At 41.6% G+C, this 26,198-nt stretch overlaps 1 protein-coding gene across 9 annotated transcripts in view; it reads left to right on the forward strand.

Annotated features, from left to right (window-relative positions):
- The window catches only part of LOC120793171 (unconventional myosin-IXa-like), a 163,690-nt gene that overhangs the window by 67,219 nt on the left and 70,273 nt on the right, over positions 1-26,198 (forward strand). For 7 of the 9 annotated variants that reach the window (XM_040132969.1, XM_040132972.1, XM_040132971.1 and 4 more), the window contains exons 3-6: positions 12,916-13,010; positions 13,629-13,691; positions 18,006-18,105; positions 21,292-21,345. In XM_040132969.1, the coding sequence (XP_039988903.1) occupies positions 12,916-13,010; positions 13,629-13,691; positions 18,006-18,105; positions 21,292-21,345 (312 nt within the window). The remainder of the gene's footprint in view (positions 1-12,915; positions 13,011-13,628; positions 13,692-18,005; positions 18,106-21,291; positions 21,346-26,198) is intronic. The other 2 variants (XM_040132974.1, XM_040132975.1) reach the window with 1 other exon arrangement.

A 26,198-nucleotide genomic window follows, 5' to 3' on the forward strand; every position in this document is an offset into this window, starting at 1 on the left:
ACATGAAGTGGCCACTTCTCCCCATAGTGCCCTTGAGCAATACAGTAAACTGATCGTTCAGTGTGACACTTTATGGTCAAAGCTGTCGGCTGCATGTTTATTGTTATGTTGTCTTTCTTAAGCAACACCGAGTTAGACATATTGGATTTTTAGGAGGCGTTCAACTGGGGATGTTTGTTGCATGTCATCCCCCTGTCTCTCTCCCCAGGTCCCCTGTCTGTCTCTGCTGTTCTGTATTAAATACAGGCAACAAAAAATAAATCTTAAAGTTGAACTGTAAATGGACTACACCTAACTTTGTGTGTACGGAAATGTAAACTGTGATGATACTGAAGTTTTTGTGCATATTTTTCCAGTTTTCAAAAGAGAATAAGACCTTTTTTGGGCATATTTTGTGCAAACAGTGACTAAAGCTGTGTCCAAAATCACCCCTTATTTACTATGTAGTCCGCTACATTTTCTGTACACCACACTATTTGAGTGTCGGAAATTCATAATTGATAAAAAAAAAAAACATTTTTAACCAATTTCCCAAGTTGCGCCTCTGCTTCCAAATCAAAACAAAGAAAATGAGTAATAAATCTTTTTTATTATTATTATTGAATGGATGGAAAATTTTGTCATCCAGATGATTTTGGAGATGGGATGGGATCGAAATGGGAATCTCGATAATACCCTCTGGGTTTTTTAAACTTTGTTGGTTAATGATCTATTTGAGGAAAGTGATGGTTCCCTCGGTGACTCAAATGTATGGTAATACATGAGAGGCACAAACTGGGCCTGTATGACTGATTAACACTGATTTAAAATGGGTTTTCTTGTTGTTGTTGTTGTTGTTGTTGTTGTTGTTGTTGTTGTTTTTGTTTTTGTGTTTTTAACCCTTTTTCTGCAAGGACGTGTAGCACTGTTGCTCTTTACAACATTCAACATTTGGGAGGAAAATGGAGGCTTGTTGGTAACGTTAGCACTGATTTCCAGTAGACATTACTCTATCTGTTGTAGTTTTTTCAATACCTGCTGAGTCACTGGCAGCTCCTGCACAAATCAATCCTGAGTTTGTTCGACAGTACAGGAGAGAAGGAGTAGTTTTAAGGGTTAGGTTTTCGATTCATTATTTTCTCAATTAATCATTTGGTCAATTTAACATCAGAAAACAGTGAAAAATGTCCATCAAAGTCTCCTGAAGTCTTGTTTCATCTGACCAATAGTCCAAAACCCAGAGACATTCAGTTACACTAATGTTTAGTCAAGGAAAAGCAGCAAATGTTAACATTAGTGAAGCTTAAACAAGAGACTATCTGGGCTTTTTCTTAAAAATTCAGTTAAATGATTACCAAAATACTTGCTGATTATTTTTTTGTTGAAGCACTAATTGATTAATTGACTAACTGCTGCTGCGAGCGCATGTGTCTGTGTGTGAGTGAGTGTGTGTGTTTGTCATGTATTCTTCTGTGTCCCTGGCTTCCTGGACCATTAAAAGGAACTCGCATGACTTTCTCTCTGCAGAGGTGTGTCCTATGTGTGTGTGTGTGTGTGTGTGTGTGTGTGTGTGTGTGTGTGTGTGTGTGTGTGTGTGTGTGTGTGTGTGTGAATGGAGTAATGGGTCCCTGTTGAAAAGACGACCCTGAGACAGCCACAACACACAAGCATGAAGAGCTGCAGGTGACTAATACCGTACATTCATGCGGGCACATCCTGGATATGCACAGAGACACTGTTCTTTGGATACAAAGAGAGCCCACTTTGGCCTCTTTCTGGATGATTCTGAGTGTGTATGTGCGGAGAGATCAGGCTGTTCTTGTACGGCGCGTTCTTAATCTCTCGAAAGTGTCAGTATTTCCTCTGTAGCAAATGCAGATGACTGCTGCTTGTTTATTTTCTACTTTTTCATCATGCACAGCCGTGTGGCTAATTTCTCGCATTTGTTCTTTTGCTGATTTTATGTCTATGACTTCAATAATGCGCACTTGCCGTCGGTGCTGTATTTCACTGTAAAGTATATTAACACTCACTTGAGTACAACCGCATATAATTCAGAGCAAGCCCTTAATATTTTACAGCTCTGTCTTTTATACCCTTTTGTGGATCCACAGGCCAAAATCAGCTCATTGCCTCGTTTTAAACCTCCTTGTGGTCAAACTCGGCAATAAATACTGGGCATTTACTCAACTGGATGATAGTCAGCAGGCAAGGGTTTTCATGTCAAGCACCAGTCATTAGGCCGTGACGTTAACGGCTTGCGCTCACCACATGAAACGAACCCCCGTCTCACCCCGTGTGTCACCTAACAGCGGCGCACTATTAACCAATAACTACACCCACATTGAGAGCCATGATGAAGCTGGTTCCTCACAAAGCTGAAACCAAAGTAAGTCGACTGTAGGCGATGTCATGTTATGTCTATTATGTTACATTACAGTATTTTTAGCATTCATGCCTTATTTTTAAGGCTGTATTCAACCAAAGGAAATCTTGGTTGACTGAATATCGTACGTACCCTTCAACCAGTCGATTGGTCACGAGGAAAGAATTAATCTGCCAGTTATCTCTAGATTAACTAAACTGGCCACAGTGCACTGAGGGCAAGCTACCTGGTAGCCTTATTAGCCTAAATGAATTATAAATAAACATAAAAAGCTAGTATTTGCAGCTTATTAAATAATTTTAACCTAATTATTACCTTATTACCTACATTTTGGTGTGGATCCATTTAAAGGGGGCAGGATTTTTTTATCACTTTCCTTAACGTTTTTTCGCTTTCCTTAACGTTTTTTCGCCTCGGCGGAGGTACGCGCTCTACCGAGTGCCAGTCTAGTTCTATCACTGAAATGATCACAACACACTCAGAGCCTACCAGCGTGCACCTGCCCATATTCATATGATTTCCAAGAACAGAACTGTATCAACTCATGATCCCGGCACACTTTGACTTTCGGGTCACCAGTTTTAACAAAATGCAGCCACAGCGACGACTCCTCTTTGACATGGTGTCAGTTTGTTTGGAGGCGACTTCAAGTAAACGTTCAATAAACATTCAGTAAATGCTGAATAAGTCATACCCAGCAGTCTCCATTAGGTTGGGCGGGTTCAAAGTTGTTTTCCAAGGTAGTCTGTCCGTCCCCACTGCCAAAGTAAATGATGAAATAATCCCGGAAGGCTCCTGATGCAGCACTTTTCTTCGTATGAAAGTAACAACGGCGACTGTCTGACCAATGAGAATTATATCGACCGACCAATAGACTAGTCGGCCGGGAGACTACAGCCCTGCTTATTTTGGATCAAGTTTAATTATCCATTAAGGGGAAATGTAATTAAAAGTACGGCGTTAAAAGTACATGACAATACACAATAAACTCCCACTACATACACCATTTATCAGTAAACAGTTTATTAAAGCGAGTAGGCGTACAGCAGCTCAATACTGTGCAAAACTAGTGGCTCATTGAGGGAAATTATGAAGGTCCTGTACAGAATTAGATGCTCATTTCAAAGGAAAATTTACTAAAACTGTAACATGGTTTTAGTAAAACTATGTTTAAAATAAATAGATAGATATTTTGGGTAATACACATATTTGTGTGTTTGCTGATAAATGAAAATATTGATACCACTCACACATATCTCTACAATTAGCTTGACTTGTCGTTTTTACACTTTGTTTTTTGTACAGATTAAACAAACGAGATATATTGTCTCAATCAGTGAGCTGGAGCAGATTTCTTCACCTTTGGACAGTGCAGCTGTTTCTCCCTTTTTCCACTCTTCATGCTAAGCTAAGCTAATTGCCTGCTGGCATAGATTAATACATAAGAAAAAAACAAGAACAAGGAATCGCACTTCTTATCTGACTCTGGGCAAGAAAGCGTATTACAGGCTTATTTCCCAAAATGTCAAACTCTTCCCTTAAATCTGGAGTTTGTTACAGAGAAAATATAACAGTTTGCTTAAACTTTTTCCTGACCTTTAAAAATCAGATAAGAATCACTGGCTAAGTACCAATGTAGCTTGTTTATTTATTCATTTATTCATTTATACATTTATTGGTTTATTTAACAGGGACAGTGTACGTTGATAAATATTGCTGTAAATGCACCCGGGTTAGCCAAGAGGCTATTTTTTATTTGTAGATGTGGACAGATGTTACAAAGTCAGTGTAAGAATATGAGATTAAAACAGCAAAGTTATTGAGATCATTTATAAGCACCAGTACTGTTAGTACTATTTAGAACATGCAACACACAAGCACATTATACGAGACATACATATCATTGAAATGGGGAATATTAACAAAAATAGAAATATAGACTAAATAAGCAAACATTGTGCTGCATTATTAGGCACTAACAGAAACATGCAAAGCAGAGGCATAGACATACAAAGCAAGCACGGTACATAAAATAGGCTGAGTCATTCTCATGAATAATAGGGGACAATAACTGGAAATAATTTTATGTTTGAGTACGTTGAAGTGACTGTAGTGAATGTTTAGCCAGTAAATGAGACAGATGGTAAGTTAACATTTAAACAGGAAATAAGGAAAGGATGGTCTTTGATAAAAGCCAGGGGGAAGTAAGGAGGTGCTTGATGGCCGTTCTCCGGCTGTGTGTGTTGACTCGTATTAGTAAATATTTGCGTGAATATGTCCATAATTTCAGGCCATATCAAAAACACTGCATTCAATTTCCCAGTTTCTCCGTCACCCCAAACTAACCCGCTTCCTTTCCACAACATGCTGGCTGGTAGGAGGAGGCCGCTTCAGCGTGTGACCTGTAGGGATTACGTAACTGTGCTCCTCCTCCTTCTCCATCCTCACCTCACTTCGCCTCCCTTCCTTCCTTTTTTCCTAGAAAGGAGGACTCGTCCCATGTGTCTGAAATAAAGTAAAGAAAAAGAACTGAGAGAAAAAGAGTCCGGGGAGTGGGATATTATATTAGATGGACAGAGAGAAGGTTGTAAAGATCATATTGAGAGAGAGGAAGATCTGACTGACTTGACTTCATCAGCTTTGTCCACATTATTTAGAGTCCTTGATGTTTTAGAGATACACCCACTCATGCTGCCTTCAACACGTTCATTTTGTCAAATCAACTGTAGTACTTTGTTTCCTGGACTAGTTGGGGGTTTAGTGTGTCTCTGTCAAATGTGGCTAAGAAGATTTTAAGAATTGCCAATCTTGGTGTTATCACGTAGTGTAGGCAACATTGACACTTTTTTATTCTGTTACTAAACCAACATCAGTGTATGTTTTCTATGGCGCTCAAAACACCACCCACCAAATCCACAATTTGCCGAATATTGTCAGTAAAAATCAGATTCCATGCTGTCAGTTAGAGCCGTTTTACACTGTACATTGGTGTAGATCGATTAGTTTTTAAAATATCATTAAATATCTATGGCCGCTTGGTGGGCTAAAGAAGCGATCTCAAGACTTCAACTAAAGCTCAACTAAACTAAAAAACAACTAAAAAAGTGATGGCCATTTTTACTATTTTTGATACTCAATCACCCAAACAGTTTATTGCAAAATAAAAGTCACCAACTGATTAATCAGTAATGCCAATAATCGTTGGTTTAGTGCTTTGCTGAAGGGCATTTTGCCAGTGATGAAGGGCTAATACCACCTTGCTTCCTCTCTCTTCCTGCAGAGGGTCGAGCGTTGCAATCTCCTGTTGCTGTATGAGTCAGGCTCCCAGCTGCTTTTGACAAACACCAGTTCAGTTAATGAAGGCCTGTGAACGCATGCGATAGCCGTTTACCAACTCGGTGCTGAACGGGTCTCAAAGAGATTGTGCACCTGAGCTGAACGCAAACGCAAACACACACAGACACACACACACACACACACACACGATGTTGTCATTTGTTGCATCTTATGAATGTTACAGCTTGCTGCTATTGCTGCTATGAGGGGCAGAGCTCTTCGCAACCACCTGCTCTCTTGCGTGAGTGTGTTTTTTCAAGCCGCACACCTAGAGGAAGGGCTGGCATTGAAGTTACTTCAAGCCGCACACACACACACATGCGCGCGCACACGCACACACTTACACACACAGTCTGTTTGTCAGTCTGTTTACTCAGCGTGCCATGTGAAGCCGAGCCGCACCTGTTAAAGGAGGAATGCGATGTGATGTCATCTCGCTGAGCTGCGAGCGCCTCTGTGAATGTGAAAGTAGTAAAGCCTTAAAAGAAAAAAAAAAAAAAAAAAAGCAGACTCAGATGGCCCTCAGGCAGAATCCACACTACGTGAAATCATTCTGGAAAAAATGTTTTCGAACCATTTCTGCTACTCCAGATTCTGTTTAACAAAAAGAAAAGGAAGTGATTCTGATTATATTGCATTTTGCAATCCCATTATGTGTGGTAATAATTCAATAAGGGCACATCTGGCCCATGGAACAAACAGTACAAAAATGATATACAAACAACACAGATGTACGGACGAGATGAAAGAAACTATAAAAGCATCATGCGGTGCGCAGACTTACATAGTGGGCCCACTAGGGGTTGAACAGAACATAGTTGCATCTGAACGAAAAGGTATGTCAACAATATGATTTGTAGATATGTGTACAAGCTGTACCCTTTTTCAAGATGACTTTCTCATTAGGGCATCGAAAGGTGTCTGTGTGGTTGGTCACGAACGTCTCGTGGTTCAATAAGGAAGTGAATCCAGGAGGTTGAAAATACATGCAATGAGTTTTAGTTTCACTGAGAATAACATTGTTTAAGCGACTGAAATCTCCACAAATGGAAATAAGTTGAAATGGCCGGTAACCCGCTGCTTATCTACATCAGCCGCTACCAACATAACGCACCCGAATCTGCGACCACACTGTCGGCAGTCGAGTTGCGTCAATTTCTAAACCTTTTTTAAAAACTGTCGTAAATCCGACAATGCTAGAGGAGGGAAATGCTAAGTCGGTGGAGTGCCCTTTTTAGTGTCAGCCCGTAAGGTAGATTAACTGACTCTGTGACTGTGTCTTGCCGTGTTTTCATAACACTGTAACATGCTTGTAGGGCAGAGAAACGCTAAGGAGCAGACGTCTGCCTTAATAATGGCCCAGCGGGCTGAAATTAGCCGCTTTCGAGTAAACCGGTGCTAAGCAGTCTAACTATTGAGTAAGTCTTTGAAAGCAGAAGCCTTTGATTAGTGGACAGGGCTTTAAAGGGCGGTAAATCCCTTGAATCTTCTTTTGGAAGCATTTTTTGATAATAAATTAGAAATATTTCCCCACTCTGTCTGGTTCTCATTTGTTTCTCATAAATATCTTAAAGCCATGATTCTGGAGAACTGTCTGCATGAGGATTTTCTAGTTGATATATGGCTATTTTACCAGGGACGAAGCTGTCGAAAGTGCACTTCGGCATGTGCAACTGTGCAACTTGACGGTCTGCTCCTGTCCCGTTATGGTTGTTTAATGAAGCAGTAAATGGGGTTAGTGTCTTCCACCAAGCCTGCGATCTTGAGTGTGTGTGTCTATGTAAGTGTTGGCATTTACTGTATCCGCTACTGTACTGCATCTTTCAGTGCGTGGTTGTTCGATAGAAGACGTGTGCATAAGCTTGACTGACACACTGCAGAGGGGTGGTTTCTGGCTTGGTTTTGATAGGATGAACTTGGTGGAAGAAGGTTAAGCACTTCTCCCTACCCGCCGGTTTTAAAAGCAAAATGTACAAGCAGCAGAATGAAACTAAAGTGACCTACTGATTGGAAGAGCTCTGGCCAAACACAAACCTCTCTCTGAAGCAATATCATCTAAGATCTACAATGCAGTGAATTAGGAATGCAGCTAATGATTATTTTTACTATCGATTAATTTGCTGATTTATTTTCTCAGTCATTTGATTAGTCATTTCGTCAACAAAATGTAAGAAAAATAATGAAGAAATGTTAATTACAGTTTCTCAAAGTCCAAGCTGATGGTTCAAATGTCTTATTTTTTCTGGACAACAGTCTAAACCCGTAAGTTATTCAACTTAAAATGATACAAAACAGAGAAAAGCGGGAAGTCTTTATATTTGAGAGGCTGAAAACAGCAGTTTTGGCACTTTTGTGTGGAATAATGACATAACCAGTCGATTATGAAAATAGTTGCAGCTCTACAGGGAATGCTAGAGATGTCAGTCACGAGTTTAATTTACGAATGACAGCTGCAAGCCAACATGGTGTAGCCTGCACTATAAATGTGATTTAAAAAAAAAAAAAAAGTTGAATGCCACTTTTGCTGTCTTACATTGTTGAACTGAAGTCTTCAAGCTAGCCTCTGTTCTTGTAGCCTCAGCCAAAAAAACAGGTGGATGGATTCTAAGCCAAATTTTTATTTGAGCCACTGTGAAAGCCAGGGCTGTAGCTGTTGAACGCTAACAAATTAACTTCTGATTTATCTTTGTTATGACAAGCTGCACAAATTTTACTTGTTGGTACAGTGTGTGTGCGTGTGTTTAGCTAAAAACACAGTATTATTTATAAGCCTTTAAAAATTATTAAACAAACAGGGTAGGGGCGAGCCGACTAGAGGCTAACGTGGAAGGCGGATTGGATTTTGGCTAACGTAAATCTTGTGTAACGAAAAGAAGCATCAAGTTGAGGTAACTTATGCGGTAATTTTATTTTTTGGGTTGTTTGTTTTTCAGTGGTGATGATAAGCCTAGAGGTAGATTTAAAAAACAAGTAATAATGTAAAACAGTTTTACCATATATTTAGCTAAAGTGTGAGGAATGCACCTTAGGGAGAAGTTTCTTGCTTGAAAAGCTGAGGGATTGTTGCATTGTATGCTTTCCAAATTTCATATTTTTCATGTTCAGCCGATGCTTTTCATCAGCTAAAACACTAGAAACTAATTAGAATTAATTAAAAGGGGGTGCAACAGTAGCACGGCATCTCTATTTCCCCTGTAATTAGCACCAAACTACATTTTCAGGAAACTTATCAGAAATGATTGGAAAGTAATTCTGAAATTATAAACCCGCAAAAAATAAAGTCTTACCAACCAATGTATTGAAGTCAAGGATAATACTGGTGGCCATGTTTACCTTCCATACCTAGATAACAGTTTGACTAACAAGGGATCAGTCTACCGAGAAACATCTCAAAATGTGAGCTCTAAGTACGTCTGGATAAGTAAGTTTTACCTAGGTCCCCCACGTAATGTCAGCTCCCTCTGCCCTGGATATTCATGCAAGCAAAAAAACAAAAACTATCCTGCTGAATAAAGCAGTCACCGTGGTCTGGGCATCAGGGCACTGCACACAGCATCAATAGTTTTAACCACTCAGCTTTGCACGAAACACAAAAAACTAGCTAATGGAAGCGAGCCCAGCAGTCTTTTGGCACGCCGCCACTTGTTTTTCATAATCTAGGTCACCTAACAGTTTCTGAGAGTGTGTGGGGAAATGCTGCAACGGCACTGGGGAAAAAGACAAAAAAAAAAAAAAAAAGAAAAGTGAAAGAGGGAGGGAGCACCAGGTTATGAGCTTTAGTATTTGAGCTGATTTTTAGCCCCTGCATTGAGGAAACTCCTGACATGCTAATTAACAGGCGAGTTCCCATCTTGCCCCACCCCCCCCACACACACACACACTTAAACTTAACACGCTAAATCCTGTTCTGAAATGGCAGCACCACTGCTTGCTTCCTCTGAGGCTGAGGAGCTGGGGCTTTCTGCAGCGGCGGAGGAAACAACTGGCTAACGTAATGTGACAGCGTGGAAGAGCCCACGGGGGGCTAACGCAGCCCATAAGCATACATTAGCATACTGTCAGTAAGCTGGAAATAAGGGTTCACACACACACACACACACACACACACACACACACACACACACACACATGGTCAAAGCAGGATTAAGCCCTGGGGTCAGCGCATTTGATTCAACATAAAATCTAACATATGGCCAGCTGTATAAACGCTATATCTTTGATTTATGTAAATGGACACTGTGGTGTGCTTTTTTGAACACACTTAGGCCAGACTCCATATGGCACCAGTGGCTCGACAGTGAGGGCCAGGGTTAATTCAGTTTGTATTGAGTCGTGTTAAATTTCAAATCGAAATGACAGTGTCGTCCTTCCAGGTCTATGGGAACTGCAAATGTGCCCGGTCAGTATTCCTTGTTCTTGGACGTTTCCTCCAGACCACATGCTCTTTTTAAAGAATCGCAGTTTGCTTAATGCCTGTCATAGACCAAGATCCAAACAACAAATCCAAGCATTGTGTCAGGAAAAAAAAAAAAAATGCTGATAAACTAGGCCGTTTGTCTGTGCTGCTGTTTCCCTGCTGCTCCCAACAACAACATACCGATTTTTAATTAAAGTGGGTCAACGGCTCAAGGTAAACAGTCCGCCATCACCATCACCTTTCTGCATTCATCAGTACAGTCAGTGTTGTTATTTGTTGTTTCGTTGGATGCATGGCTCGACAAAACATTAGACTTCGCTCCCGTCATTCATGTGCCGAAACAGCTGAAGCTGTCGTTCATCTGTCGCGAGTGCAGCGTCACGTTTGCCTTCGTTCGAAAGCAGACAGTAGAAATGAGAAAGACGCGAATGACACACAGCGAAGGGAGTAAAAAGGGGCCAAAGTGCTGCTGAGAGGTAGCACAATGACGTAGACCAAATAAAATGAAGTTTCGGTTTTTTGTTTAGTGTCGTCCTCATGCTTGCCCAATCTTTCCTCCTTCTCCCTCCCTCTTTCTCTCAGTCTCCGTCTGAGTCCATCCCCACACCTGTACGCTTAGCACACACTCATACACACATACTACATACACACAGAGAGTAATCACTGATTCACAGTGTGTGTTTTCCTGTGCTGCGGTCACAGCAGGCGTTGACCATGAAGCAGGGTTCACCACTAAATCATCCAGACGCTGCCGCCCCGCTCGTTAATCTCTTTCACACACACGCAGAGAGCGCATACGCAGACTGCACAGGGCATGCTGCATGCAACCGCACATGGCGCACATGCGTACAGAAGTGCATGTCCCCAAACAGTACATACATCTTCCTACGTACACACACACACACACGCATTATGTCTTCCCTGCGCTCTCTTCCCTCTGTGTTGTCTTCTGCCAGCAGTGGTTTGGTTGTCATTAACAGTTTCAATTTGGCCAGGCTAAAGGCAGGAAGTGCATTTTCCTGTAAAACTCAAAAGTGGAAATATTTTGCCTCAGAAGGGCTCTTATATCCAGAAATTATTGAGGATAAAAGGTCTGCCATTATCTTGTGAATTGCAGTTTTGATTGAGATTTTTGGATTGATGGAATCGGAGGAGAGCTCACTGTTAGTCCGCTCTTTCTCTCTCTCTCTCTCTCTCTCTCTGTGTGTGTTGTTGACTGTGTGTCTCAGCCCTTGGACTTTTATTTTCACGGCCCCAATAATGATCCGGTGGAGAGAAAAGAAAGATGGACTGATTCGAAGGAGAGGAGAATGAGAAGAATGTAAAGGGATGGAAAACGGACAGGAAAAAAAAAAAGGAGGGCAGACGTAGAGAAAGCTCGGGCTGCTGAATGTGTGTCAGGTTGGCGGTGTTTGTTGGGGGTGGGTGGTGGTGTTGGGGGGGTGTTTTTCAGTGAATCATCACAGAGATCAAAGCCTGGTTTGGGAGCAGGATTATACTTTTATTAACCGTGTTATTCCAGAGCTGTAGTCTTCACCCAGCAGCCACAATCAATTATCCGACGCCCACTTCCCTCTCTTTCTCCGTGTCCCCCTTTCCCTCCCTCTTCCCTTGCTTCGCCTGCTCTCTGCTGTTTCTCATTTAGTCATTTATCATACCTCCCAAACACTGAATACCTTTTTTTTCTTCTTGCTCTCCTTTTCCATCATTCCCTCTTCCTAATCTCATTTATAATTCTTTTCTCCTTTGTTTTTGATCGTCTATCCTGTCCTCATTTCCTCTCTTCTCATCTTTTGTCTTGTCTTCTACTCTTTGCCTCACTCCTTCTTCATTCTTTTCCTCGTCCACTTTGTCCTGGATGACCCCCCCCTCGACCTTAATTGCCTCTCCTCCCACTTTTTTCTGTCTTTTCCTGCATCTTTGCTTAAACTCTCTTTAAAGTCTCTCTTTCTCCTTTCATGCCTCTCAACTTGTTTCTCATCTCCTCTCCCTTTTTCCTCTGCTTTTTCTACTTGTCACCTCTCCTCTCTCCTCTCCTTGTTTCCATCTCTTTGTTTCCTCTCCTGTCATCTCCCAACCGGCTCCGTTGGGGCCCATCAAACGCCCTATGGGAACCTGAACGAGTACTCCAGGGGCCACTAATGATGCACTCCCTGTGTGCGTTGTGTGTGTTTGCAAAAATGCCCACAGACTCTCACGAGTTGTGACTGCGTCTGTTTTCAGCTTTGCAGCGTGTTTGCCCTCATAGGAATTTGGCAGTTTAGCGCATGGCTGTCTGTGTGTGTGTGTGTGTGTGTGTGTGTGTGTGTGTGTGTGTGTGTGTGTGTGTGTGTGTGTGTGTGTGTGTGTGTGTGTGTGTGTGTGTGTGTGTGTGTGTGTGTGTGTGTGTGTGTGTGTGTGTGCATGCCTCTTGCGGGCCCCATCCTGAGTCTCGTGTCCTCTATTACGGTGCTGTGATCGGTAGCTTTCTCCCAGTACTCCTAACATATTTTTTTCACTTTGGTCCAGAGTTCTGTTCCCATCATTAAGTTTTCCCGTAGATATACAGTATTTTAAGACCCTGTAGACTGTGACGTGATCCTCAAAATCTTCTTTTTCTACTTGCTGATGATCCTATTTGGTGATTTGATCCATTTGAACAGACTTTGTGTCACACGAGAGACAGAGAATGACAGGAGAACGACGCATGTTCATCTTAAGCGTTATCTAAGCGTCCAGCTGCTGTACCTGCCAATCATCAACTGTCTCCATGCCGATATGTTGACCTGGAGGTGACCCTTTCCATTTTCCTCCTCAGGCCTTTGGGAACGCCAAGACGGCCCACAACAACAACTCCAGCCGCTTCGGCAAGTTCATCCAGGTCAACTACCAGGAGAGTGGCACCGTCAGGGGGTGAGATTCACGTCCAGGCAGACACATTTTTAAAACATGTACAGAAATGGACAGAGGTGCACTGTTCACACACCCACAGCAACAGGCATACACAAAACAGCCAGGATAATTCATTTTTATTAATTAGTCTCTGATAAATTCACACTTAATAGTTAATAATCATCATAATAATCATGTAATTAATCTCCTGCATTGCTCACATGAGGTCATAATAAGAAATCAGTCATTTAGAGGCTGTGTTATGACTTAGATCATTCAAATTAAATCAACCACGATTGAATAACTAGTATTTGGTGATACTTGAAAAATGTATTATTCAGGTTAAACGTTTTAGAATATGTAGTTTAGTGTTTGTAGTAGCTGTAGTTTCCTCGTGGGAGAGAGAAGTTCCTATGTTTAATATGACGAGTTATTGAAAACACAGGGAATCAGTTAACTATGTCCCTTGAAATGCGTTGGTCAGTTTGCCTGCCTTCACCTCTGCAGGTTTCGTATCTTTCCTTCTGTCTTTATTCAGTTATTCAAGTGTGTGACTCTGTGACCCTCTTCCCTGTATTTTGTTAGCTTTTTTTCTGACATGGCTCTTTTTAAGGTGTGTATGTGTGTGGCGTTTTTCAGAGCCTATGTGGAGAAGTACCTGCTGGAGAAATCCCGTCTGGTGTACCAGGAGCACAATGAGAGGTGAGTGGGGACAAAAAGGAGGATTCCCAGGACAGTCAGACATCGGACTGACAGCAGCGTTTGTGGTTCATGTAAACTATGGGTTCTTTTATCGGGGCCGATAAGCCGCCTGGTTACTCATCATTTCATCACTGGTGCATCTGCGAGATTTTGTTTTGACATATTGTCACCTAGTTGGCTCAGTGATCACAGTGTCTAGTCATGCCACTGTCATGTAGTACACACACGTCTGACGCGCTCACAAGGTAAGAGTTTGTCCCGGCTTCCCCAGTGTGGTAGACTGTAGTTTGAAGATATGAAATAGGAATTCATCTGCATTTATTTTGATGGCTGACGGGATGCAGCCATAAATAATCTACATCAGAAATTGGAAACACTGAGAACCATATTCTCGCTTGTTTGCGTGTAAGATGTCAAATCCATATCTCTCTGCATATGTGTTCTCCGTCTAAGAAACTCAATACTGAAATAGCCTTCATTTCCTCTGCAAGCCGAAGATATATCAGGTGTCCATCGTCTGTGAAGTAGCCCTCTGCCCTTTCCTCAACTATCAGGTTTCCATCGGGGTCTGGTTATTTATGCAAACGTTACATGTTTGTCTTTTAAGCGTTTGCTTAATTGCGCATCGGGAGTCTTCCGGAATATGAGAAAATATACAGATTGTGAGATATTTCATAGAGAATGGGTATGCCTCCCGTTTAGTGCAACAGCAACACTCTCTGTCTCCCACTCCTTGTTTCTTTTCACATACTCACATACACAAAGCTGAACTAGTTGAATCGCTTAGCATACAACAGGAGCCCGCCACACACACACACACACACACACACACACACACACACACACACACACACACACACACACACACACACACAAACACACACACACACACACACACACACACACACACACACACACACACACACACACACACACACACACACACACACACACACACACACACACACATGCAGGAGGCTCCACCTGAACCCACATCTTAAAAGTCATTTTTTTTCTCCCAGACAACACACACACACACACACACACACAATTTCTTTTCTCCACCAGCTATGTCCCCATATCTCTCCCAGCAATAGTAAAAAAAAAAAAAAAAGTCACTGATCCCACCAGCATAACGGCTTTGTGAGGGGAGGAAAAAAAAAAACCAAAACAATGTAAAACCCTCCACTGGTCATCTAATCCCTCTAACCCTGATTGGCCTGAGGTTTCTATTTCATCCTGATGACAGGCCCTGGCAGCCATATTGATAGGGTAGAAACTAAAGACAGGACCTCCCAGACGGCTCAGACCTGGATCAGAGAGGTGGTGGGAGAGCAGGCAGACCGATGATAAACTACAAACTATCTTAAATCTTAAAGCCTGTTCCGTGACAGGCTGCCTCTGCACAACCCCGACGAAGGGGGGAAAAAAAGGGGGAGGGAACTAGCTCAGCTTTCCATGGATACTGTCGAGCATTTGTGACCCTGCACTTTGATGGGACGGTGGTCAAGATCATAAAATGTTCCACAAAAAAGTGCACAAATGGTCGACGTACCTGACATTTATTCCGCAAAAATATTTCTTTCTGAAATTGTTCATAGTTGTAGACACTGTCCTGGTGTCAATAACTGAGGACAAGTATAGCGCTGGGTATCATACTGTAATTTTACTAAAATTAATGTGACTAATGTCATGTTGAGAATATTTAGTTAGTTTAGTTGTTATGCTGTCACTTGTACACAACACAATATCACAGTCTATCTGTTGCAAGCTGGGACAAGTCGTTTAAAGCATTTCTTTTGGAGTCATCGCATGTGCAAGAGCAGGTGATGGAAATAAAGCAGAACTGTGGTTTGAAAAAAAAAAAAAACCCCAAACAAATCTGAATCTATTGTAAGTTGGGACTGTTTCACTGTACGTTCAAGAATAACAAGCTGACAGTGCGGACAGTGCAATAGCCGAATTGTTTCCATTCGCCATGCCTTACCCATGGGAACCCAGCATTTCAAGACTGACTCACAGAAATGCAAGCACAGAAAATGACCGCAAGCTCTGCCTGTTGTTTATTTTTTTGTTGTTGTTTTTTTTTCACTTCCAGCTAGGAACACGAGTTCTATCTTGATAAACACAACCTCAATGTTCACACTCAAAACAAGTGGTACTGTATTTTTATCGAAGGCCACAACGAATACAATTGAACAAATGCGTGATATTTTGTAACATTTTAGTGGTTGTGGGGACAGTGTACTTATGTAATTCATCGATTGCACTGGACTTATCTGGCAACATTACCAGTATCTTTGTACAATATGCACATATGACCCATCACAAAGAATACTTGATTCTTGGGAGACTTGGAACATGGAGGTATAATATGGCAGAAAGACGGTTGTAAAACACTGTTTCAAGACCTGTGGCAGGTCAGCAAGAATCTTGTTTTTAACAAGTTTGGTTTGGGGTCAGGGGCACTGGATTTTACTTTAGTATCCATGTCGATAATGGCTGCATTAAGGGAAATAACAAGTGCCCTTTGCCCTGAAACGACCAGATCCATCAAGCAACCTGATGTTCATCTGTGTGTTTACATTACAGTGTACTTCTGTGACTTAAGCTAACCAGCCAGCTAACGAGTTTGGCCACTGTTTTGGTAGCTCGTTCAGTGTTCATTACTAGGAAGTGTTAAAGTGAGAGTTATTTGAGGTGTTCAGTCCATTAATTATTTACCTGTAAGTTTGTAGCACAAGGAGCTTGGAAAGAAAAAAGTGATCTTGAACCTTGAACTAAAGCAGCTTGGTAGAAAACTTGTAAAATTACCATTTAGGGGTGAAGTTGTATGCAACACACATCCTTGTATTTATACCTTCTTTTTTTTAATAACTATTATGATACATATCCCGGTGAGAGACGGCAGCTAGTAGCAATGATAATGCTAACACAGACCGCAGTAAGTTAGCTCTACAGGTAGAGAGAAATGAAAGAGCACAAATTAAAGGCACAGAAGCCCCTTCCCATTAATGTTAATGTGAGAAAACACATCGTCTTGCTCAAGGTAAAGAGAACTGGTGCCCTCATTCCGGTTAATATATTTGTGACATTAGCATGTGTGAAAATCATGCTTTTTCCACCAAGTCTACCATGCAGTTGCAATATGCCAGATGTGTTACATTAACTCAAAAACTCAGGCAGCGCTTCACTCCTGTCGCACAGGAGTCGTGCGAAGACACTCCGTACCGCCTGTTTAATTTGTTTTCCTCTGGAAAATTATGAGCCTACCAGTTGCTCCTCGCATCAGCGGATTCCCAAACTGGAACGCAACCTGACAAACGTCAGCGATATTCATTAAGCAGCCATGAACGCACTTACCTTAAAACGCGAGTTCATTCCTGCAGTTTCAGCCCAAAGCCGCCACATCTGTCATAAAATTCCGCGGCCCCGACCAGAGCGCTGGAGCTAACAGCTAACTCTGCCCTCTGAGCTGACAGGCAGGTTTTCCCTCTTGAGACACTGAGCGTTTTCCGCGCGTTACTTTTGTGATTCACGCAGTTTTTGACACAAGAACAACTATTCATGTTGATCCCCTCTGTTTTCTGCCCCCATGCCTGCGCACATCTCACTGATGATGTTTGTTGGCCACAGTAAAGTTGCTGTATTAACAGCAGGAGCAGTGACAGTTATGAAAATAATAAAACTTGTTATAAAGGTGTTATCGAACTTATTAAAATTCAAGCTCATTAAAGGATATTACTACATCCCCTGTGTACAAGGACTGTATTCGAGTTTCAGTTAAAAAACACTCATCCTTCCACCCATCTACAGCGTACACTTTGGGATTCTTTAATATCCTTCCCCCGGACTTCCTAACTTTCCACCACTCCATCAAGCACTAAGTGTCCCTGTGCAGAGAAGTGAAGCTCGTTTCCCGCTGTAATAGAATTACATCTCAGCGCGTTGGCCGAAGCCCCAGCCTTTGTCACGGCTAATCAGTGGCCCTTACCTCCAGCCCACACACCACACTGCTGCTTTGTTTGACTTGAAATGCGAGCCTGCCGGGTCGAAGGCGTGACTTATTTGTTACATGTTGCAGGTTTGGGTTGGGAAATAGGCTGCAGCTAGTTTTTTTTCACTGTACTCCGCTCCAAAGCTTTGAGTGGAGTCTCTTCCCTCTGGAGACGTTTCAGTGAAAGCTGATGTCCTCAGTTCACCTCCGAGGGAATCTTTCAATATTCAAGAAATCAATACGGGAAAAGTTTGTGCTGTAGAATCGTACCCTCTAACTTGTTGTGTTTGTGTGTGTGTGTGTTTGTGTATCTGCAGGAACTACCATGTGTTCTACTACCTGTTGGCCGGAGCCAGTGAAGAGGAGAGGAAGTCCTTCCATCTGCTCAAACCTGAGGAATACCACTACCTCAACCAGGTCCGCTCGTGCAAACACACCGACACCGCACAGAGCAGTGTATTCAGTGAATATAATTATCAAGTATATCTCTATGCAAATTGCACATCTAGATATCCTTTGTTCTGTTGTGTTACCTGTCAGATGATGTAAATCCTGTTTCTGACACAGAATTTGTGTAAATGTGATTAACTTTTGAGAGTCACCAGCAAGGTTTCCGTTCAAATGTAGCACACATTTTGAGTGAATTTCAAGAAAATCGGCAAAAGAAAGTGCAAATGAATGCACATTTCCATCAGTACTGTTATGCCAATAAGAGAAGTTGGTTCATCCAGATAAACTTTCCGGTCAGGTGCCATTAAACCTTTGTAGAATAAGACGGCGCAACAAGATGACGTAGTTAATGGATGGAAATATGGTCTTTATGTTTGTTACAGTGTCCTCATCGCTCATCAAGTGGCATGGTTCACATACATACGTCTTGATTTATTCACTAAGTCTGTTTCCATTTCGCTTCATATTTTGCTTTCATCAGTACACCCACATTTCCACCTTTTTATAATATTTTGATGTGCCACTTTCTTTATTTCAAATTTCTGGGGTACGGCAAATTGCACTTGCACATAAAAACAGGTGGATGGAAACCCACGTGCAGGTGATGTCTGCAACTTGCTACCGGGCCTCTTAAATTTGTCTCATCATCTGCGATTGTGTACAAATTGACATTTTTCAAAATGACAAATGGTCATTCTTTGAGTATGTGCAAGTACAATCAACGCTAATCAGTATGGCTGGGTATTCGTTGTCAATACTCTTTGAAAGGGATGGACAACATGAATAGAGTTCTCAATTATGGCGTGTGTGATTCCATGTCACATAATATAATATAAATTGTGATATGATGCATTTTCTGAATTAAGTATGTAGTAACAAATCATATAAAAATCCAGTAGGAGAACATAACAGTCCTGCTCATTTATTTGCATCATTACCCACAATGGCCTAAATCACCCGGACATGCAGTGTTGAAGGGAGCAGCTATCACGGTAAAAATGGTACGGTAGACAAATTTATGGAGTACTCACGTCACGTGTCATCACGTTTCCCATCCCTGCTTGATTTAAGTCGTTTCGAGCTGTTTTGTTTCAACAGAACTCAAGTAATGCAGTCAGAGTCAAAAAATGTTCAACCAATACCCAGCCCTACTAATGAGTCCTGTCTGCTGGTGACACGTCACCATGTAAATAGTCCCGCACGGAGCAAAGACAATCCTGTCTCTGTTCTGTGCTGCATTTACAAAACACAAGACACAACAAGTTAGAAGGGATTGAAAGCTCAAAGTGACAAAAAGCCACTAATGTTATAAGTGCTCGCCTCGACATTACTTGTCTCGGCAGTTACCAGAGGCGATAAACCAGCATTTCTTACTGAATCAGAAAGCCATTTCACGTTAACAAGTTGTTCGTAGGGCAGTGTGAAACTGTGACCCATGCAAAAAAATTAAAAAGATCAGATTTGTAACGTGACGGAAACATTGTGAGGTTCAGATTTTACTGTGCTGAAAATAATTCAGAGTAGATTTGAAGTGGAGATGACTATTTTCTCTTTTAAGAAACGGTGAACATTCATCCCAAATGCAAGAAAAGGATGAGTTATCATTAAAAAGTAGAAGCCAAGGCACCTTGTAGAGAGCTAGACGGAGACTCTGAAGATGATGAGACACAGTTTCTCTGTCTCCCCTCCCTACTTAGCTCTCTGTCGGATCTTATTTACTTATTTATCATAACTGGAACGCACTTCTCAACACGCTTAAGTGTTGATTGCATCACTCCAAAAAATTTCAGGGCTTCATTTGTGTATGTCTCATATGTCCATGTGTGTGTGTTTGTGTGTTTGTGTGTGGCTGTGTGGCTGGGTGTGCTTACGTGCTTGTGTACATGCCAAAAGCCCCCCACATGTGTGCTGCTTTTGCGGTCGGCAGCAGATGTTTGCAGGATTCATATTCCCCCTTCGTATGGCAGCACACTGGGGAGGCAACAAAAAATAGGAAGAAAAAAAAAATTATTTGTTCATCTTTTTTTGGCTTCCCCAAAAAAAGTAACATTTTTTTTTTTTTTTAATGTTTTGTTTTTCCCTTCGTCGTCCCTTAATCCCCACAACAACAAACCCCCGCCTCATTTGCTGCCAGCCGCCTGTTACTCCGCAGCACTGTTTCCATGGCAACGGCAAGACTCAGGAGTTCATCTGGCACTGTCTTGCTCTCGTGCAGAGGGCGCCGACGGTCGCGTGTGTTTGTGTGCACGAACGTTTGTCTGAGCGTGTTTGTGTCTGTGTTCCTGACAAACAGGGGCACAAACACACACACACACACACACACACACACATATATATATATATACACACACACACATACGAACTCCTTACACAAACAGTGTCACACAGGAGCAAAAATGATAATCCATATTTACCTCAAAGGACAACGTGAAAACAGCTCGACAATGCGAACGGGGTCACGCATAGCGATGAACCTACGGAGAAATATCACCTGATTCAGCTCCAGCTCCTCATTCGCTTTTATGGAGACTTACAGTGAGTTTCAGCTCATTGTTCAGCTGTTCGAGCCACAACTTCACCGTTCAACCGCGGTACGATTTCATGCTCATCGCAGCAGGGAACAGAAATGCTGCTGAGGGGCTGGAGGAGTGCAGCCTGTCGCCTGCAGCTCTTCATCTAACAGCTCATTATGGCTGCTCATTCTCGTTGCCAAAAAATTAAATCAAAACATATGACGAACCTATAAAATAAGACGCGTTGGTACAGATTTAAAAACCTGACAGTATATGACTAATACTTGAAATTGGAGTACTTTTCTACTGTTGTATTGCTATTTTAAGATCCGAATCTTAGTATATGTAGTGTGAGAAACGAGGTTCTGTCTCCTTGAACATACAGTTTTCAGACACTGATTGAGATTGTGTGGTTTCTGAAATTCAGACCGGTTGTGTCCACCGTCATCTCTGATTAGGTCACGTCATAGATCAAATAATTGCAGCTCTGGAGATGTGTGTGTCTGTTTGTGTGTGCGAGGATTGGTACTTTTTTCCCCTCACATCTTATCAGCATTTGTAATCTTTCTCATTCTCCTGAACTTGTGCATATTCTTGTGTGTAATTCTTGCCCTCTTAACCCGCTCTGCCTTGCTTCCAGATGACAAAGAAATCGTACAAACTCCACTGGGACAATTACTATGAGAGCGAGCTGGTCAGTATCACGTGGATGACAAGTTGTTTGTGTGCGTCTGTGCTCATGGGTGTGTCGTGGTACTCTGGGTTTTTTGGTGCCAGTCTTGGTCTTATGCTCTCTCTGCTGTGCACACACACATCTGCTTACACTGAAATGGACTAAAGATGGAGGCAACCTGGACTGACCTCAGCTGCTTGTGCTCCATTAAAAAAACCTGCCCCTAAAGTGTTTAAAGGGATACCTGTGTGTATCTACTTTATTATCAAGAGATTTGTGTACTACTGTGTACTTTCTTGTACTAAATTCAGCATCTCATTTAAAGTGAGGTATTTGAAGAATGACTGATAGCAAAATTAACTAATAGGTAATTTACTATATGTTTTGAAAATAATGTCAGAGATGAGGTTTTCTCTTAAAAGGTATTGTTATTTCAGAAAACTGGCTTCTTCTTTTTTTTTTTTTTTTTTAGAAGAAATAGAGCTCTTAAATCTCCTCCTCATTTCTGTTTGAAACCAAGGAGCATAACAAAATATATGCTCATTAACCAAAGTCAAACATAAGGGAATCCCTTTAAACAATTTTTTTGAGTTTGGATGTTTTGCTGTTGGGAAATGAGTGATGCTGTCAAATCTGGAAATCACCATCTTTAAAGGGAAGGTTCAGGATTACACACGCATATATCACACAGGGCAGGAAATAAAAATTTGACAGCGTACCTCGAACAAACCAGGTGGTTGTCGCAGAGCGTAGATATACGTATTTTAGTTTTTGCATTTGCAGTGTAAATCGCAGCAACCGACGGCACGTTGTTCAACTCAAGGTCAGAGGAGACAGGCAAAGCAGGAAACACTGTAAGCACTGAGCATTATGAATGTGGTTTCTGAGGCAAAGATAGTTCAAAGTGACCACAGTGGAAAATGGTCAGTGCCATAGTGGCACATGAAAACTCCTGCAAGCACTGACAGTTGTAGACAAATTGCCTTAAATGAACTCCTTTTTTTTTCAATTTTAACGGTGTAACCTTTCCTTGCAATGCTAGTGTCAGTCAGTGGGGATCGATACTGGATGTTTTGGGCCGATACCAAAATTAATATTTGAGAATAACAAATCTCAAATCAGTTTATTACCTCTGCCACGGAGGTTATGTCTTCGCCCGTGTTGGTTTACGTGTCAGCAGGGTTACGCACAAAGTACTGAACTGATTTGCACCAAACTTGGAGGAAGGACAGGGCTTGAACCAGGGAAGTACCCATTAAATTTTGAGGCAGATCTGGATCATTTACTATGATTTTTTTTTTTTTTTTATCTGAAGTGTGGTGTATGTTGTTTTGAACTTTGGCCTTGGCAGAAGTCTCTGCTCTACTGGGCACACTTTTTAGTTTCTTACTGTATTTACAGAAGATGCCGTAAAAAAAGGAACAAAAACCAGAACAAGGTAACAATTATATGATTAAAGGTTTTCAGTCTTAAATTAAAAATCAATGGAGTTTGGCTCTTTTATTGGGAGAGGTAAAGTATTACATAGATTGCTTATAAAAATAACAGAGTATTTTTCGGCTGGTTATAACAAAAGTTAGAAGTTATACCAAAAACATGTACTAAGACAGGTAATTCTATAGCTAAACAGTAAACTCTATTATCAAAGATAGCAGTAAAGATCAGATAATAGCAAATTTTGAACAGGAAACCGATAGTAAGTAAGTAATAGTTTTAAAGAAAGTATAATTTCCTACATACTGTTTATTCAATGAGACTATTTCAGTAGTGCTCAATAGGCTTCACATCCTGCAACTTCCCTCTAAGTGTGTGGACCGTTGTGTGTGTGTGTGTGTGTGTGTGTGTGTGTGTGTGTGTGTGTGTGTGTGTGTGTGTGTGTGTGTGTGTGTGTGTGTGTGTGTGTGTGTGTGTGTGTGTGTGTGTGTGTGTGTGTGTGTGTGTGTTTGCCGTGTCACCGGTCTTTGAGCTTGCCACTGTCTTGCCAGCCTCCACCTGAAGTAAGTAATGTTTGGTCAGTGGGATTTGCTGTGTGTGTTTAAGGGATCCAGTATCTCCTAATTGAAGATTACGTTACTATGACTTTGCCAGCGAGCAAACAAATGAGATGAAGTCAGTTAGTGTAACACCAACTGGTGCGCTAGTCTCACTGTATTTCCCTTTTGGCTTTGGCTCTTTGTCTCTGACTTTTTCAAACTGTTCTTTTATTCAGGAAAGGGTCTCTGAGCACACTCAGTTTTTTTTTCAAGTGCTTTAGTCATACTTCAGATTCATCCAGTTAAAGAAATACAGCCCCAAAAATCTATCTTTTGAGTACCAAATACTCACCTCTTGTAGGCTTAAAAAGGTGGCTTTGAAAAGCTGTCATCATTTTGGATTCACTGGGTGTATGCCTGCAGAATAATCTGAACCTCATAGAACACCTCGGAAGTAGCATGTTTAGTAATTTTTTGGCAAAATGAGGATTGTTTGGGTCACACTGAACATGTGGATCAACGGTGAAGGGGTGGATTATGCTGCAGGAGTGGTTTGAGCAGTTTCTATGGATTTATTAATGCTTCTGTTGATGGTTTTTCATTTGTGCTTTTTGCTCTGACTCTGGGTTGTCATTCGAAAATCCCTGCAGCCTTTGTGAATCCAGGCTCACTGCAGCTACTGTCCTCTGAGAAGGAGTAAAGTGCCAAACTTTTCGGCCTACAGCCTACATGGGGGGTACAATTTGGCTCTCGAAAGACAGGATTTTTTTCTGTGACAGTTCTTTTCAAAGAATACTTCAACATTATTATAAAATTTTTATTTCTTAGCAAGAGTGAGATGAGAAGATTGATGTCAGCGTTTTAAATATGGAGTTGGAGTCATGACGCATTCAGCCAAGCTTAGATCGCAGACAGCAGCTAGAAACAATGAGCCTGCCTCTGTCGAAACTGAAAAAATTACACCTGCTAAGAGCTCTAAAGCTGCCTTGTTCACATGCTGTATCTTGTTTGTGTGACTCGTACATAAACAGAAATGTAACAAAGACTATCTGGCTTTGTTGGAGCAGCAGGATGCGGTGACACTACCCAGCTTCCCAAAGTACGGATTCACTACACCTTCTTTCAATGTGCATGGAGAAAGGAAAACGTCTGACGCGGTCAAAACTCCAGCAGCACTTTGAAAGAACAATTTTGTTGTGTAGGATGACCCTGTTATTTATAGTGAGAGCAAGGTTGCCAGGTTTGGTACCATCGTCTCAAAACCTGTGCACACCAACTGTATTTGAGGACACATGCTATAACTGAAACTGCTGCATAGTAGCACTGGACAGATACGGTAGATGGACTGTTTGTTTAGAAATAGTTACACCATGTTACTTCCCATAAAATCACAAATTTTACATATTTCTGTTCATGTATGGGTTAAACAAAAACAAGAACAAGATCTAGGCCAGACAAGCTGCTTCCCCAGTCTTTATGCTAAGCTAGGCTAACCATGCTCTGATTCCTCCAAACTTGACTTTTCAAGGATCAATCATTCATATCTTGCACAGCGCTTTGTTTATATCTTTCTTGTTAAATTGGTTTTAACAAGTTGTGGTATATTTTATCTTCTATTTCAGTGGTTCCTAACCTTTTTCGTCCAATGTACCGCAAACGTAACTATCAGATAAGCTCAAGCACCCCTTCATAGACCCCACCTGATCATATATATATACTTGCCCCACCTTAACAAAAGACATGAGATTGTCATGTATCTTCTCATCTCACCCTTGCAAAGCGCATTTCCCAAAACGTCCAACTATTTCTTTAACGTCACCGACTACTCCCAGCTCTCTCCGTGTCCTCCTTTTTCCCCTGGCTCCTCTCTCTCTCTCACACACACACACACACACACACACACCCAGACACACACACACACACCCAGACAAACAGACACACACACACAGACACACACAAACACAAACACACAGCTTGGCAGCCCTTGACAGCTGTCTGAGCATCTGACAAACCCTTTTGGCCTATTTAACCTTTGACCCGTGCCATTGGTCAATGTACGGGGGGCACGCTGCAGTAAATAGAGACACTCAGCACTTTGAACAGTGACAAGTGTATACAGATTCCAGATGCAACGTCTGGAGCTGAAAATAGAAAATAAACAAATGCGAAGAAAAAGAAAAAAAAAAAAATCAAGTGTTTGACAGAAGATCCCATAGACCAAACATTTTCTGGATGTTTTTTATTTGGTGTGTGCAGTCGGGTGTTTGGTTCTGGGCCTCGGTGGCTGTGGGTTTGCATTTTGTGCCTGTTTTGGTGTCTATGGGTTTTGGTCGTGTGGAATGTCTAGTGATGGGGTGGCATGCTGTCTTTGGCACCGAATCGACCGGGTCGCCTCAACGACGTAAATCATGATTAAGTCATGGTAAGTAAAAGGAAAGCCGAGACTGGATGCACATACCTTTTAACTGGATCCACGAGGCATCTGTTAAAAAGCTCCATGTGCAGAGTCAGCTGGGCTCCTTACTTGACTCAGTTTAGTGTCAGCGTGCACCAGAAGTGTTGCAACTGGCATAAAATTACAATTTCAATTTCTGAAGCTAAAAACCATTCTTTGTTTAAAATAAGTAAGAGAACCAGATTGTTTCTTAATCATCCCTTTACTGCATTCAAGAATCCCTTGTCCTTTTTTTTCTTGTTTTTTCTTAGTACCAATAGCCAAGGTTTTGGTTTCTGACCAAAGTATTCCCTCGCAACTGGCCAGAATTGATTTCTTTATTTTCTCAACTTCCTTCAACGTATCACATTGTGCTGCTTGGGCAGAGGTCGAACATACCCAGCAATTTGAAAGCTGGAGAAGCTCGCTGGAGCAATGCGCCGCTCGTTGGCTCTGCAGTTCCTGAC

The sequence above is a fragment of the Xiphias gladius genome, chromosome 8, assembly GCF_016859285.1.
Source record: "Xiphias gladius isolate SHS-SW01 ecotype Sanya breed wild chromosome 8, ASM1685928v1, whole genome shotgun sequence".
Classification (NCBI taxonomy): Eukaryota; Metazoa; Chordata; class Actinopteri; order Istiophoriformes; family Xiphiidae; genus Xiphias; species Xiphias gladius.